Below are 13,049 nucleotides of genomic sequence, written 5' to 3'. Positions count from 1 at the left end.
TTTGTACCCTGACAAATTTCAGTCAGGGTGTAGTGAAAATGTTGCCCTTATGAGATAATATTGTAATGTATATATCCATATCTAGGGCAGGGTCCAATGGGGTGTTTATGCCCTCTCCAGTTCTCTTCTGCCCTGCCAATTGCATTGTGTAAGCAACCCCCACCACTTGCACAACACTGATTTCGTGCTTCTGGGGCAACCTGAAACTAGCAGAAATACTCATTTCTGAAAAGAGGCAGGTTGGCAGAGCTCACATAAGGGAACTCTGATGACTTGCCTCCTTCCAGAAGCAAGTGTTTCCACTTGTTTGGGGGCTTCCCCTAGGAAGCACTAAATCCCCCTTGTGTAAATTGTGGGTCTTGCTTGTGCAATGGAATTGGTGGGACCCACCACTTGTGGAAGGGGATCAGCACGGCAGAAAGGAATTGGCAGGGTCCTAAACACCCCCTTGGATTCCACCCTTGGGTTTTATTATATATTATTTATTTCTTTAAAAAAAATATTTCCATACCACATTTAAGTCAAAGACTCAAGACTGTGTACAATACAACATTGACAATACTTCTAAACATAACACCTACACAATACATGCTTTGTACTACACTGAACAAGAGTAGTAATCAACACATATTAACAGTCACAGAAAGCTAAGTCAAATAAAAATGTTTTCACTGCTTGCTGAAAGGGAGACTATCTAATTGCCTAGGAAGGGAATTCCACAGATGGGGTGCCACCATAGAAAAGGAGTGCATTATTTCAAACAGTCTTGCCACATCTGAGGATTTCCAGTCAAAACATTCTGGGGACTTTACTGTGCTTAGGAATGTCTGGCATGGGGAAATCCGGCCTTCTTGGGGCTTGATGGATTTTCCCCAAGCCCCTGGCTCACCTTGCATTCATGAGCCAAGCCACAAACTCCCTGCCAGAACATATAGGCACTGTGTGCAAATGGTTCCTTTTCCCTCCCGGAAGCCAGGAGGGAAAAGGAGCCATTAGTGCACAACAACCCCGCTGAAACACTCATGGACAGCGGGGTCACTGCTGTGTGCAAATTGCCCTTTTTACTGCCAGGGAGGTAAAAGAAGCTATTTCTGCACAGCGATCCCTGCCACTGTGTACAAAGGGCACCTTCTCCCTCCCAACTCCCAGGACATGAAAGGAGCCATTTGCGCACAGCGGCAGGTGCACTGTGAGCAAGGGAAGGAGACACACACAGCCTGGAAATGGCGGAAGTCTATGAGCTGGCTCGACTCAACCTGTGTCAACTCGGGCTGGGGGGTCCAAGATGGCAAAAACTCGCTGAGCTCCACTACCCCCCAATGGATTCCTCTGACATCCTTAGCTGTGCTAAAGGCTGCTCTAGGCTTTGGGATGCTATACTGGTACTGCTGGTGATGTGTGCACCACTACACACTAGTGTAGTGTGTCTTCACTACAGCACCTGCTCAGCATGTACATGTCTGTGGGTGTGTAAATATAGCAAGTATAATATAGCAACAATACATCTCTGGTGTTTTCTCCTATGAAGAGGTCATGGGAATTTTTTGTCTTTGCAACAGCACATGGAGGACTCCCCCCAAGGACTATTTCAGCTGTGATGGGAGCAAAGCTTCCAACAGCTTAAAGCATCCTGGAAGCTGGAATAGGAGATGAAAAGAGGATTGGCATAAGGGTGCCATGCAAGGCCAGTTTTAGAGGGTGGCGAGATTAGACATGTTCAGGTCATCAAGACCAGCATATCAGATGCAGTCAAAGAGGAGTCTCAGTTTGCAGGTTCTGATTCTTCCAGGTAAAAAGAGGTCCCCTGAACCACCATGCCCTAGGGTTCCCACATTTCTGGAGCCAGCATTGATGCATCAGTCAGCAGTTTCCTGCTCACCTGAGTATCAGCAGCCAGTGCCACAGGGCAATTGACTACAGGTCCTGCTGACATCCGAGTGTAGGACCAGATCTACACCTCGTGTCATATTGATACGATCCCATCATTGTAAAAATACAGTATATCCCTCTTGCACATTTATAGCATGCATAATGTGTTTTTTTTATTTTTGTTTATTTTTGTTTATTTATTTATTTATTTATTTATTATTTTATTTTATTTTTATTTTTTTTTTTGCCACATATTGTGGCAAAATGCCACAATATATGTTGTGGCATTTTGGATAATATGGAATACAAAGTTGGAAATAATGCTAGAAAAGCAGTATATGGAATGTGTAATGTGCCCCAACAGTTATCAGTGCACTTCAATACCGATAAAAAGCACTAGTGTGGATCTAGCCCAAGTTAGCAGGATGCTACCCATCCATCTCTGGAGCTGAACAATCTTATGCTATTGTACTAGAGAAAGGGGATGAGGAAGAAATTCTCAGTTGTTTGTATTTCCCTAGCCCCCAATGTGATGCTTTTCAGGCTTCCAACTTATCGTTTCCAACTTCTTCAAGATTAAAACAAACAAACCAAACAAAGATCCTGTAGAATTTCCTGCCTTTGGAGGTCAGGAAGGCACCAACGTTGTGTTCCTTCCGGTGCATCCTGAATACATTTTTATTTCAAGAGGACTTCCCTGAGTGACCAGCCACGGTTTCGACCTTATTGGAATTTGACATTTAAAAAAAAAATGTTTTAACTGTTTTAACCTGGTGTTTTATTCCTTTATCTTTGCTGTTCATCGCTCCAAAATCTTCTATGTGGAGTGGTATATAAATATCGTAGATAGATAGATAGATAGATAGATAGATAGATAGATAGATAGATAGATAAGCAAGCTGAAATCACACACCTATGTATTTGCCCATTTCCTGTTTAACGTAAATAACAATAAAGGGAATAAAATAAAATTGAGTACTATACTGTGAATGTTGGCATTAGGTGATACTAAAGCTCTCTTCAGTTCATTAAATAGATTAATTCCCTAATGAATTCCCTTGTGAAGAGCATGCAGACACGCTTTGTGCTCATGGCCAAAGAGATTATATAAACTGCAATGGAACTCAACATTCACTCTTTTGTAAAGTGAGAGATTTAGCCTGTTGGGTGCATTCTCTGAATTCAAGACAGAAACAAAAAGTTGTCACACAGATCTATGAAGGTTTCATGGTCATAAAGGTATGGTTGTCACATCTATGCTTTAAAAATGAGATCTAGCTGTATATGACTAATTCAAAGATAAATAGCAGGATTTCCACATTACACTTTGCTGTTTTTGCTTTCAGCTCCATTTCACCACAATTGTTTTGCAATCAAGAAAAGATTCAAATAAAATCAGGGCATCCAAGTACAGGTGAGAAATGTACTGTTGAGGGTTAAAAACAATGTTTATTAACACCTCTCAAGATTTTCAGCAAGTTGAGAAAAGAGTTGCCTTCTGAAATCTACATTTTTGTGAGCTTTCCTGTGCAGCTCATCATGAAACAAAATGTTCACAAATTATGGGAAAGTGCATGCAAAACTGCATTGCAGCAATGTAAAATACTTTGGGGAAATCTGTATATTTAAAAATGAGCACAAAAATGTGCAAATTAAGGCATACATTAGGAAAAAGTGTAAGGACATGGTTAGAGAGCATTTAGCTACTTTAAATGACTGCAGTTTTCAAGGGCCAGATAAACTACATCCCATGCGTTTAAAGAGCTTACAGACATCATTTCAGAGCCATTGTCAATAAACTGTGTGAACTCCTGAAGAACAGGTGAGGTGCTGGAAAGGCAGGAGATGGGAAAATGCTATGCCCATGTTCAAGAAAAAGGGAAAGATAGAACTAGGAAACTGCAGACAGTCAGCCTGACATCAATACTAGGCAAAATTCTTGAACAGACAATAAAGCGGACAGTGAGCTTTATTCTGCAAGCATCTAGAAAATAATCAATTGATTAACAGGAGGCAATATGGCTTTGCAAGGAATAAGTCATGTCAGACCAATCCTATGTCCTTTAAAATATATATTTACTTCGGTACATCATGGGAATGGTGTGGATATAGTATATCTTGATTTCAGCAAAGCATTCAACAAGGTTTTCCATGATATCCTTGTAAATTAAGGGGTTGAACAATACTATAATTAGGTGGATCCACAGATGGTTGAGGAACTCTACTCAATGAGTGCTACATTATGGCCTGGCATCCTCTTGGAGGGAGGTCTTAAGAGGAGAGCTGCATGGACCTATCCTAGGCCCTGTGCTGTTCAATGTTCTTATACATGAATTGGATGAGGATATAGAGGGCTAGTTTATCAAATCTGCAGATGACACAAAGCTGGGGGTGGGGGGATAGCCAATACCATAGAAAATAAGATCAAGATTCAAAAGGATCTAGATAGGCTGGAACACTGGGCCAAATTTAATGAGTTTCAAGAATTTAATGAGATTGAACAGGGATAAATATAATGTCTTGCATTTAGGTACCCCCCCCCCTCAAAAAAATCACAGGCATAAGTATAGGATGGGGGGAGACCTGGCTTAGCAGCAGTACCTAGGTGGCTTAGTGGATCACAAGCTGAATATGAGCTAGCAGTGTTATGTAACACAAATCTTAACCGAAGCATAATGTCCAGGTCATGGAAAGCAATAGTTTCCCCTCTATTGTGCATTACTCAGGCCACTTTTGAAGTACTATGTCCAGCTCTGGGCACCCCATTTTAAGAAGGCCATTGACAAGTTGGATCACTTCTAGAGATGGCAAACAGTCTAGAAACCAAGTCCTATGGGGAATGGTTGAAAGAGCTAGGTATTAATCTGGTTTCAGGCCTGGGTATGGGATGGAGACAGCTTAGGTCACCTTGGTGGATGACCTATGCTACACCGGGAACTGGACAAGGGGAGTGTGTCCCTGCTAGTTCTGCTCGACCTCTCAGTGGCATTCAATACCATTTACCATGGTATTCTTCTGGGACGCCTCGCTGGGATGGGACTTGGGGGCACTGTTTTACAGTGGCTCCATTCCTTCCTAGTTGGGCAAACTCAGAAGGTGGTGTTGGGGGATACCTGTTTAACTCCATGGCCATTAGCTTGCGGGGTCCCTCAGGGTTCTGTTCTGTCTCGCATGCTATTTAATATCTACATGAAACTGCTGGGAGAGGTTGCCCGGAGTTTTGGAGTTTGGGGCCACCAATATGCTGATGATGCCTAGATCTACTAGTCCTTTCCACCAGATTCCAAGGAAGCTGTTTCTGTCCTTAACCAGTGCTTGGCATCAGTAATAGACTGGTTGAGGGAGAACAAATTGAAACTTAATCCAGACAAGACAGAGGTGCTCCTGGTCAGTCAAAATGCAGATCAGGGAACAGGGATTCAGCCTTTGTTGGATGGGGTTACACTCCCCCTGAAGACTCAGGTTTGCAGTTTGAGGGTGCTCCTGGATTCAGCCCTAAGCCTGGATGCTCAGGTGTCAGCAGTGGCCAGGAGTGCTTTTGCACAGTTAAAACTAGTGCACCAGCTGCCCCTGTTCCTGGAGATGTCTGATCTGGACACGGTGACACATGCCTTAGTTACATCCCATTTGGATTACTGCAAAGCACTCTACATGGGGCTGCCTATGAAGAGTGTTCATAAAACAGAAACTGCAGTTGGTTCAAAGAGCTATTGCCAGAATGTTGACTGGGGCTGGTTACAGAAGGGATGGCAGAGAATTCTGCCACGGACTCCAGTGAGGCCGGATTCTTTAGAATCTACCCCCCTAGAATCCATGGCAGAATGGCCTCCCCCCCCCCGCAACCCCACGGAATCCCCCCAGGACGGACCTACCTGGTGGTGGATGCGGCGGCGGTGGCAGCAGCTCCAGTAGAGGATGAAGCAGCAGCGGCGGCTGCCGGGCTGCTGTGGCCACAAATGGCGGCCGTCATAGCGGCTGCCATTTGCGTCCCTACGCTAGCCCGTGATAGGCTACATATACATTTACGTAGCCTATCATGGCTAAAGCAGGGATGTAAATGGCATAGGGGATGCCATTTGCACCCCTGCTTTAGCCCTGATAGCTATGTAAATACATAGCCTAACACGGGCTAGCGTAGTGATACAAATGGCGTCCCCCACGCAGGACGCCATTCGCATCTGTAGTAGGGTGTCAGAGAATTCCGTGATGGATCTCGGTGAGGCCGAATGCCAGTGCATTCAGCTCCCCGAAATCCATGGCGGAATGAAGCCCCCACCCCCCAACCCACGATAGGTGCGCGGGACCAAGTCCCCACCACCTGCAACCCACAAAAGGTGCACGAAACGGAGCACTTACCTGCTCCCGTCCGTGCTGCTTTGCAAATGGTGGCCGTCCTGTGGCCACCACTCAGTTCCTCCTCTTCATAGCCGTGATAGGCTACGTAAGTATTTACGTAGCCTATCACGGTGGGGGGGGGGGGAACCCAGCATACGCAAATGGCGGCGGCTACCGCCATTTGCGTACGCTGGGGTTTTTCCCCCTGCCATGATAGGCTACGTAAATATTTACATAGCCTATCACGGCTCAATACAGGGACGCAAATGGCGGCCGTCCTGTGGCCGCCACTCACTTCCTCCTCTTCATAGCCGTGATAGGCTACGTAAGTATTTACGTAGCCTATCACGGTGGGGGAGGGGAACCCAGCATACGCAAATGGCGGTGGCTACCGCCATTTGCGTACGCTGGGGTTTTTCCCGCTGCCATGATAGGCTACGTAAATATTTACGTAGCCTATCACGGCTCAATACAGGGACGCAAATGGCGGCAGCTACGATAGGTGCCATTTGCGTCCCTGCAGGGCTGCCCAGCAGCCGGATTCTGGGGGGGAGGACCAGATCTCCTCTCCCCCCCCCTGTCGAGGATTCAGGGGGGAGGGATGGAGCACCTCCCCCCCATCGCGGATTGCCCGGCGTGGAGCCAGGTAGGTGTTTCGTACATCCCTAATCCGTAGCAGCCCGAGGTCAAGGGCTCCTTGGAGGCCTCTCTCAGTCTAATCCAGTAGCCAAGTCCAGACACAGACAAAGGGATTCCTTTCAAAGCTTTATTCCTCTTTTACAACTTAACAACTCTACCGTTAGCAACCAGATATGAGCAGCAGAGTACCTATGCCCTAAGTTGGAACAGTTGGTCCCCATTTGAAAGGGAATTACTAGCAGACCCCTGAATTTAAGGACTAGGGAGAGTCCCTCCCCTTTTCCCTTGGATCCTCTGGGCGCAGCCTTTGTTTGCACGCCAACCAGGCACTACGCCTCCTTTCTGCGGCCTCCATTTGGCACCACTCTCTGCGTTGGCGTTGCGCGTCCATCAAGTCTGCTTCCCATGCTCTGTCACTCCCTGGACTTCTATCTAAGCTAGGAATGCTGGTGGGAGGAATCTCCGTCAGCTGTGGGCCCTGGGAAAGAGGAGCGCGCTCCTCTCTCAGGAGCAACTGCTCTTCCTCAGAATCAGAACTACTCTGGGATTCTATGGGCTCAGTGTCCACCCTGACACCCGGCAGTGGGTGGACGCCTCGCTGTGGGTTGGCCCAGTCAGTGGCTCTGCAGGCTGGCCATGGAGTGGAGCCGGATGGGCAGGATTCTGGGGGGGGGGAGGCTCAGATCACCTCCTCCCCCATGGAGGATTCCGGGGGGAGGAATGGATCGCCTCCGACCACCTGCGGACCCCAGCAGAGCCAGGTAAGTGGGGTTTCATACACCCCTAGTTACAGGGAGCATAGAACTCCCTTGTTAAAACAGCTTCACTGGCTCCCAGTCTGTTTCCGGGCACAATTCAAAGTGCTGGTGGCTATGAAATATAAAGCCCTATATGGCTCCGGTCCAGGTTATCTGAAAGACTGTATCCTCCCTTATGAACCTGCCTGTGCCCTGAGATCTTCTGGGGAGGCCCTTCCCTCAGTCCCACCATGGTCACTGGAACATTTGGTGAGAACCCAGGAGAAGGCCTTCTAAGGGGCTGCCCCACAGCAGTGGAATAACCTTCCCAGGGTGGCTAGGATGGCTCCCTCCTTGATGTGTTTCTGGAGGCAGACTAAAATATTCTTGTTCCAGCACACCTTTGGGACATAGTTGGAACCTGGCCGTAAGCTGTTAAAATGCTGTTTTAAAATGCTGTTTTAATGTTTTAATATAATTTTAATTGTATTGTTGTTTAATTTATATTTTAACTTTTGTATATTTTCATGTTTTAATTGTATATGTTTTAATTTTTGTAAGCCTCCTTGTGTCCCAGTACTGGGAAAAAGGCAGGGAATAATAATAATAATAATAATAATAATAATAATAATAATAATAATATGTTTAGCCTGGAGAAGAGAAGATTATAGGGATGTACGAAAGTCACTTACCTTTTCGAAGGGTGACATTCGCGGTGGGGAGTAGGCGCTCCGTCCCCCCCCCGAAATTCTCTCCAGCCAGCTTCGTTCCGCAGAGATTCGGCGGAGCCACCGGCCAGGGCCCTCCACAGCTGGACATCCGGCCGCTGGGCAGCCTTCAGGGACGCAAATGGAGGCTGCCGTAGCTGCTGCCATTTGGGTCCCTGTATTTTGCTGTGATAGGCTACGTAAATATTTACGTAAATATTTACGTAGCCTATCATGGCAACCCCCCCCCAAAAAAAAAAACAGCAGACGCAAATGGCGGCGGCTACAGCAGCTGCCATTTGCATTCCCTTTTTTTTGCTGTTTTAGCCTATGTAAATATTTACGTTGGCTATTACGGTGGGAAAAAAAGGGAACACAAATGGTGTAGTGGCCATTTGCATTCCCTTTTTTTCCCCACCGTAATTATCTATGTAAATATTTATGTAGGCTAAAACGGCAAAAAAAAGGGAACGCAAATGGCGGCTGCCATAGCCACTGCCGTTTGCGTTCCCTTAGTTAAGCCGTGGTAGGCTATGTAAGTATTTATGTAGCCTATCACGGCTATATGGAGGAAGCAAATGGCAACTGCACATGCGGCCGCCATTCGCAAGTCAGCGCAGACGGCAGCAGGTAGGTGCTCCGTTTTATGCACCTTTCTCAGGGTGGGGGGGTAGGGGGGGCTTCGTTCCTCCAAAGATTTTGGGGGGCCGAATGCACTGGCATTCGGCCTCACTGAGATCCGTGGTGGAATTCTCTAACATCCCTAGAAGATTAAGGGTAGACATGAAAGTGGTTTTCAAATAATTTAAAGGCTGTCAAATGGACTAATGGATAGGGGTATACGAAATACTCACCCCGTTCCAGTTCAGATATCCACAGGGTTGGGGGAGGCGATCCGTCCCTCCCCCTGGAGTCCTGCTGGGCTGGTTCCACTCCACGGTGAGTCCGTGGAACCACCGGCCAGACCTGTCCGCAGCCAGACTTCCAGCCGCTGCCTGGCTGTGGACACAAATGGCGTCCGGCGTAGCCAATGCCATGCATCTTCAGTCTGGGGAAGTGGACGGATGGCAGCGGGTGGACCTGGACCGGCCGGCAGTAGGTAGGGTTCATCCAAGGGGGATTTCAGGTGGGGGTGGGGGGAGCAGTCCATTCCACCATGGACTTCGGGGGGCTGGATTCCAAAGAATTCAGCCTCATTGGAGTCCATGGCAGATTTCTCCACCATCCCTACTAATGGACTAGACTTGTTCTCTGTTGCTCCAGAGGGTAGGACTAGAACTAACAGGTGGAAAAATCACACACTCCTGTGGAAATGGGATGGCATGAACTTGAGCTTACAAAACTTGACAATCTTGGGAAGACTGAGATTGACAGATCTGTCAGTCTCCACTATGTGATCAGCAATCTATTGTCACCAGTATCTCAATGCACTAAGGAAGGAAGGTATCTGATTTCACTGCAAGGGGTTACATAGGGATGTTGGAGAATTCTGCCACAGATCTCAGTGAGGCCGAATGCCAGTGCATTTGGCCCCCCGAAATCCTTGGTGGAACAAAGCCCCCTGCCCCACCACCCTGCAAAAGGCAAGCAAAACAGAGCACTTACCTGGTGCCGTTCATGCTGCTTTGTGATGGGGGGGCCGTAGCCGCCACCATTTGCATTCCCTTTTTTTTGCCATGATAGGCTACATAAACATATACGTAGCTTATCACGGCAAAAGACAGGGACACAAATGGCAGCTACGGAGACCGCTATTTGCATCCCTGTGCAGCCCAGTGGCCGGATGTCTGGCTGTGGGCGGCCCTGGCCAGTGGCTCTGTGGAGTCGCCATGGAGCAGAGCTGACTGGGGAGAATTTTGGGGGAAGGGACAGAGCGCCTCCCCCAACCGTGGATGTCCCCGGACGAAACCAGGTAAGTGTTCCGTACATCCCTAGGGTTACATTATATGCTCAGTAGAGTATTATGGTATGGAATACAGGGTTTTAAAGCAGAAATTTTCCTAAATAAGGGAAACCTTTATGCATAACAACAAAAAGAAATCCAGTGTTGTGGAAGAAGAACTCTGATGCAGTAAAAACCTAAAATACATTTCATCTAAGAATTGTTCCTAAATGAAAGGCATATATTCTCATCATATTAATGAAATAAATTACATTTGAAATGCTACTAAATTGGAGTGAAGATGAGTGGATTCTGTTGCATAATTGTTCTGAGGTTTCGAAGTTCTCTGTATTTGAATTCTGGCAGGACTTCTGGATTTCAGAATGTCAGAATGGATTTTTTTCACATGCACCCAAAACTGAAAAGAGGGAAAGGGAGAGGGAGAGCGAAAGGGAGAGGGAGAGACAGACAGACAGACAGAAAGACAGAGTTCCTCTCCAGTTATAATATCTGGTACAACAGAACTTCAAAATCCAGTAGAGGTGGATTCCTTAAGCTTTGTGATCATTACAGTACTCCAAACTAATCCAAAGACATTTGTGAATGGTGAAAAATAGCTGCTTTTTTTAAAAAAAAAATATTTATTTGTTAGTCCATTACACTTGCTTCATATTCAGACTTACTTGTGAACTGTAAGACTGCATTCATCTAATCTGAGGAAAAACTGAGGTGAACTTTGAGGACATATAGCAGACAAAGTCAGTTCCACTGAGGTCAATGTGGAAAAAAATATTTATGTCTTAAGTCCTGTGGATTTCAATAGGAAATAAATGCAAGTAACTTAAGTTGGATTCAACCAAGAGGTTTTTTGTTTGTGTGTGTGTGTGTGTGAGTGTGTGAGTGTGTGTGTGAATTATGCTGCCCTGGAATCTGATATGATGAAGGAAGGCAATCAATCAATCAATCAATCAATCAATATTTAAGTGGCATCTAGCCAGACATCTTGCTGGACACTGCTGAATGATGAACAAGATGAATTTTTGGCGTGATCCAGCAGCACTTCTAACATGTGTCTGGGAACAGTACCCATTATAATATTTTAAACTGATCCTTCTCAGACACAAAGCCAAATAAGGAACATCAAAAGAAATGTTTTAACAATAACAGGTCGTCGTCATCGTCATCATCATCATCATCATCGTAACAGCAATCCCTGTGACTTCACATGCCTTAGAAATATAAATGTGTGAGAAATATACATTCAGCCAAGTGAAATCTGTTTTACTTTAGGAAAATAAAAGCTTCCACCTAATTTATGTCTTCTTCATAATATATAAAAGCGAAGCAGAACACTGAATAGAAAAAAGGACTCTTGTCATATAGAAAATTAGCCATCTTAACAATAAGGGAACCAAAATAATGGCAGGACACCTTAGTAATTAATAAAGCTAACATGCATATATGCATTTTTATAGCAAGATGCCTGTTTCTTTGGATGAATAAAAGTGGTTGAGAAGATGGGGAATCTTGAAAGTCACAAATCTATGCTAATTATACAGTGCATTGTCATATCTTTTAATTAAGACTTTTCCTCTAAGATTAAGACTTTTCCTCTACACCTTGCATTTTACAGGTCCTTGAACTATCCAAACAGCATCGCATGGATAATGCAAAATGGATAAATCAAACAGTTGTCAAAGAATTCATCCTCCTGGGATTTAGGAATATCCATGAATTTCAGATCCTTCTCTTCCTTGTATTTCTAGTGATCTACCTTGTGACCATGGTGGGGAACCTTCTGATTGTTGTCTTAGTTACAGTTGATCAGCACCTTCACACTCCCATGTATTTCTTCCTAATGAATTTGTATTGCTTAGAGATGTGCTATATCTCAACCATTTTGCCCAGAATGCTGGATAGTTTCCTAACTGGGAACCAGTCTATGTTATTGAAGTCTTGTTTCACACAACTATATTTCTCTGGGGGCTTGGCTACTACAGAATTCTATCTCCTTGCTGCCATGTCTTATGATCAGTATCTAGCAATCTGCAAACCATTGCATTATGTGACCCTGGTGGATGTCAGATCCTGCCTGCAGCTCGCAATAAGTTCTTGGATCACTGGATTCCTGGTTGATTCTCTAACCACCTATTTTATGGCACAGTTAATATTCTGTGGACCTAACATAATTGACCATTTCTTCTGTGATTTTACACCACTACTTCAACTTGCCTGCAATGATAGTGTCAGTGACACACAAATAGTGGTATTTATTGTGTCATCTTTATGTGGATTACCACCATTTCTTTTAACCCTTATGTCCTATGGCTGCATCATAGAAACCATTCTTAGAATCCCATCCTCAGTAGGGAGGAAGAAGGCTTTTTCCACCTGTTCATCACATCTCATTGTGGTTACACTCTTTTATGGGACTATAATAATTGTGTATGGTTTACCCAAAAACAGCACACTTAGAGAGCTTAACAAGGCCATTTCTGTCATTTACACTGTCTTGACTCCATTGGTGAATCCTTTTGTATACAGTCTGAAAAATAAAGATATTAAATTAAACAGGCTTTGAGCAAAGCTGTCAGGCATTTTGTTGTTTGATCATAAGGCTCACCGGGTTCCTTTGCAGTTCATTTGCTTCTCACATATTTTTTTTAAAAAGAAAACCTTATGAAAGATTACATCTCAGACCCAACAAACAGTGAAACCTGGTTACACAAGGAGGCTTTGTGAAGGGCCATGGGTCAGCATCAGAACACATTATTTGCATATAGACATTCCCAGGTTCAATCCCTGGCATTTTCCAGATAGGGCTGTAAAATGTCCTGTTTGAAACCCTGGAGAGCTGCTGCCAATCAGTGTTGACAATAC

The 13,049-nt window shown here is 45.1% G+C and overlaps 1 protein-coding gene across 1 annotated transcript; it reads left to right on the top strand.

The window, feature by feature from the left end:
• Positions 1-6,672: 6,672 nt before the first annotated feature.
• On the top strand, positions 6,673-12,750 carry LOC146341443 (olfactory receptor 2AP1-like). The gene is made up of 2 exons (XM_084807452.1): positions 6,673-6,850; positions 11,803-12,750. Exons 1-2 carry the CDS (start codon positions 6,806-6,808, stop codon positions 12,748-12,750), a joined length of 993 nt encoding a protein of 330 aa, XP_084663578.1. The 5' UTR covers positions 6,673-6,805.
• The last annotated feature ends 299 nt before the right edge of the window (positions 12,751-13,049 follow it).

Source organism: Heloderma suspectum, chromosome 6, assembly GCF_057233095.1.
Source record: "Heloderma suspectum isolate Gila_16-S chromosome 6, 16-S_ref, whole genome shotgun sequence".
NCBI lineage: Eukaryota > Metazoa > Chordata > Lepidosauria > Squamata > Helodermatidae > Heloderma > Heloderma suspectum.
The sequence above is the reverse complement of the archived record's forward strand: the minus strand, read 5'-3'. Positions and strand labels throughout refer to the sequence as shown.

Coding starts and splice junctions, on each gene's coding strand:
- LOC146341443 (XM_084807452.1), top strand. CDS start 6,806: ATGGAGCACCTCCCCCCCATCGCGGATTGCCCGGCGTGGAGCCAG. Junction 6,851..11,802: donor ATTGCCCGGCGTGGAGCCAG/GTAGGTGTTTCG, acceptor TGCATTTTACAG/GTCCTTGAACTATCCAAACA.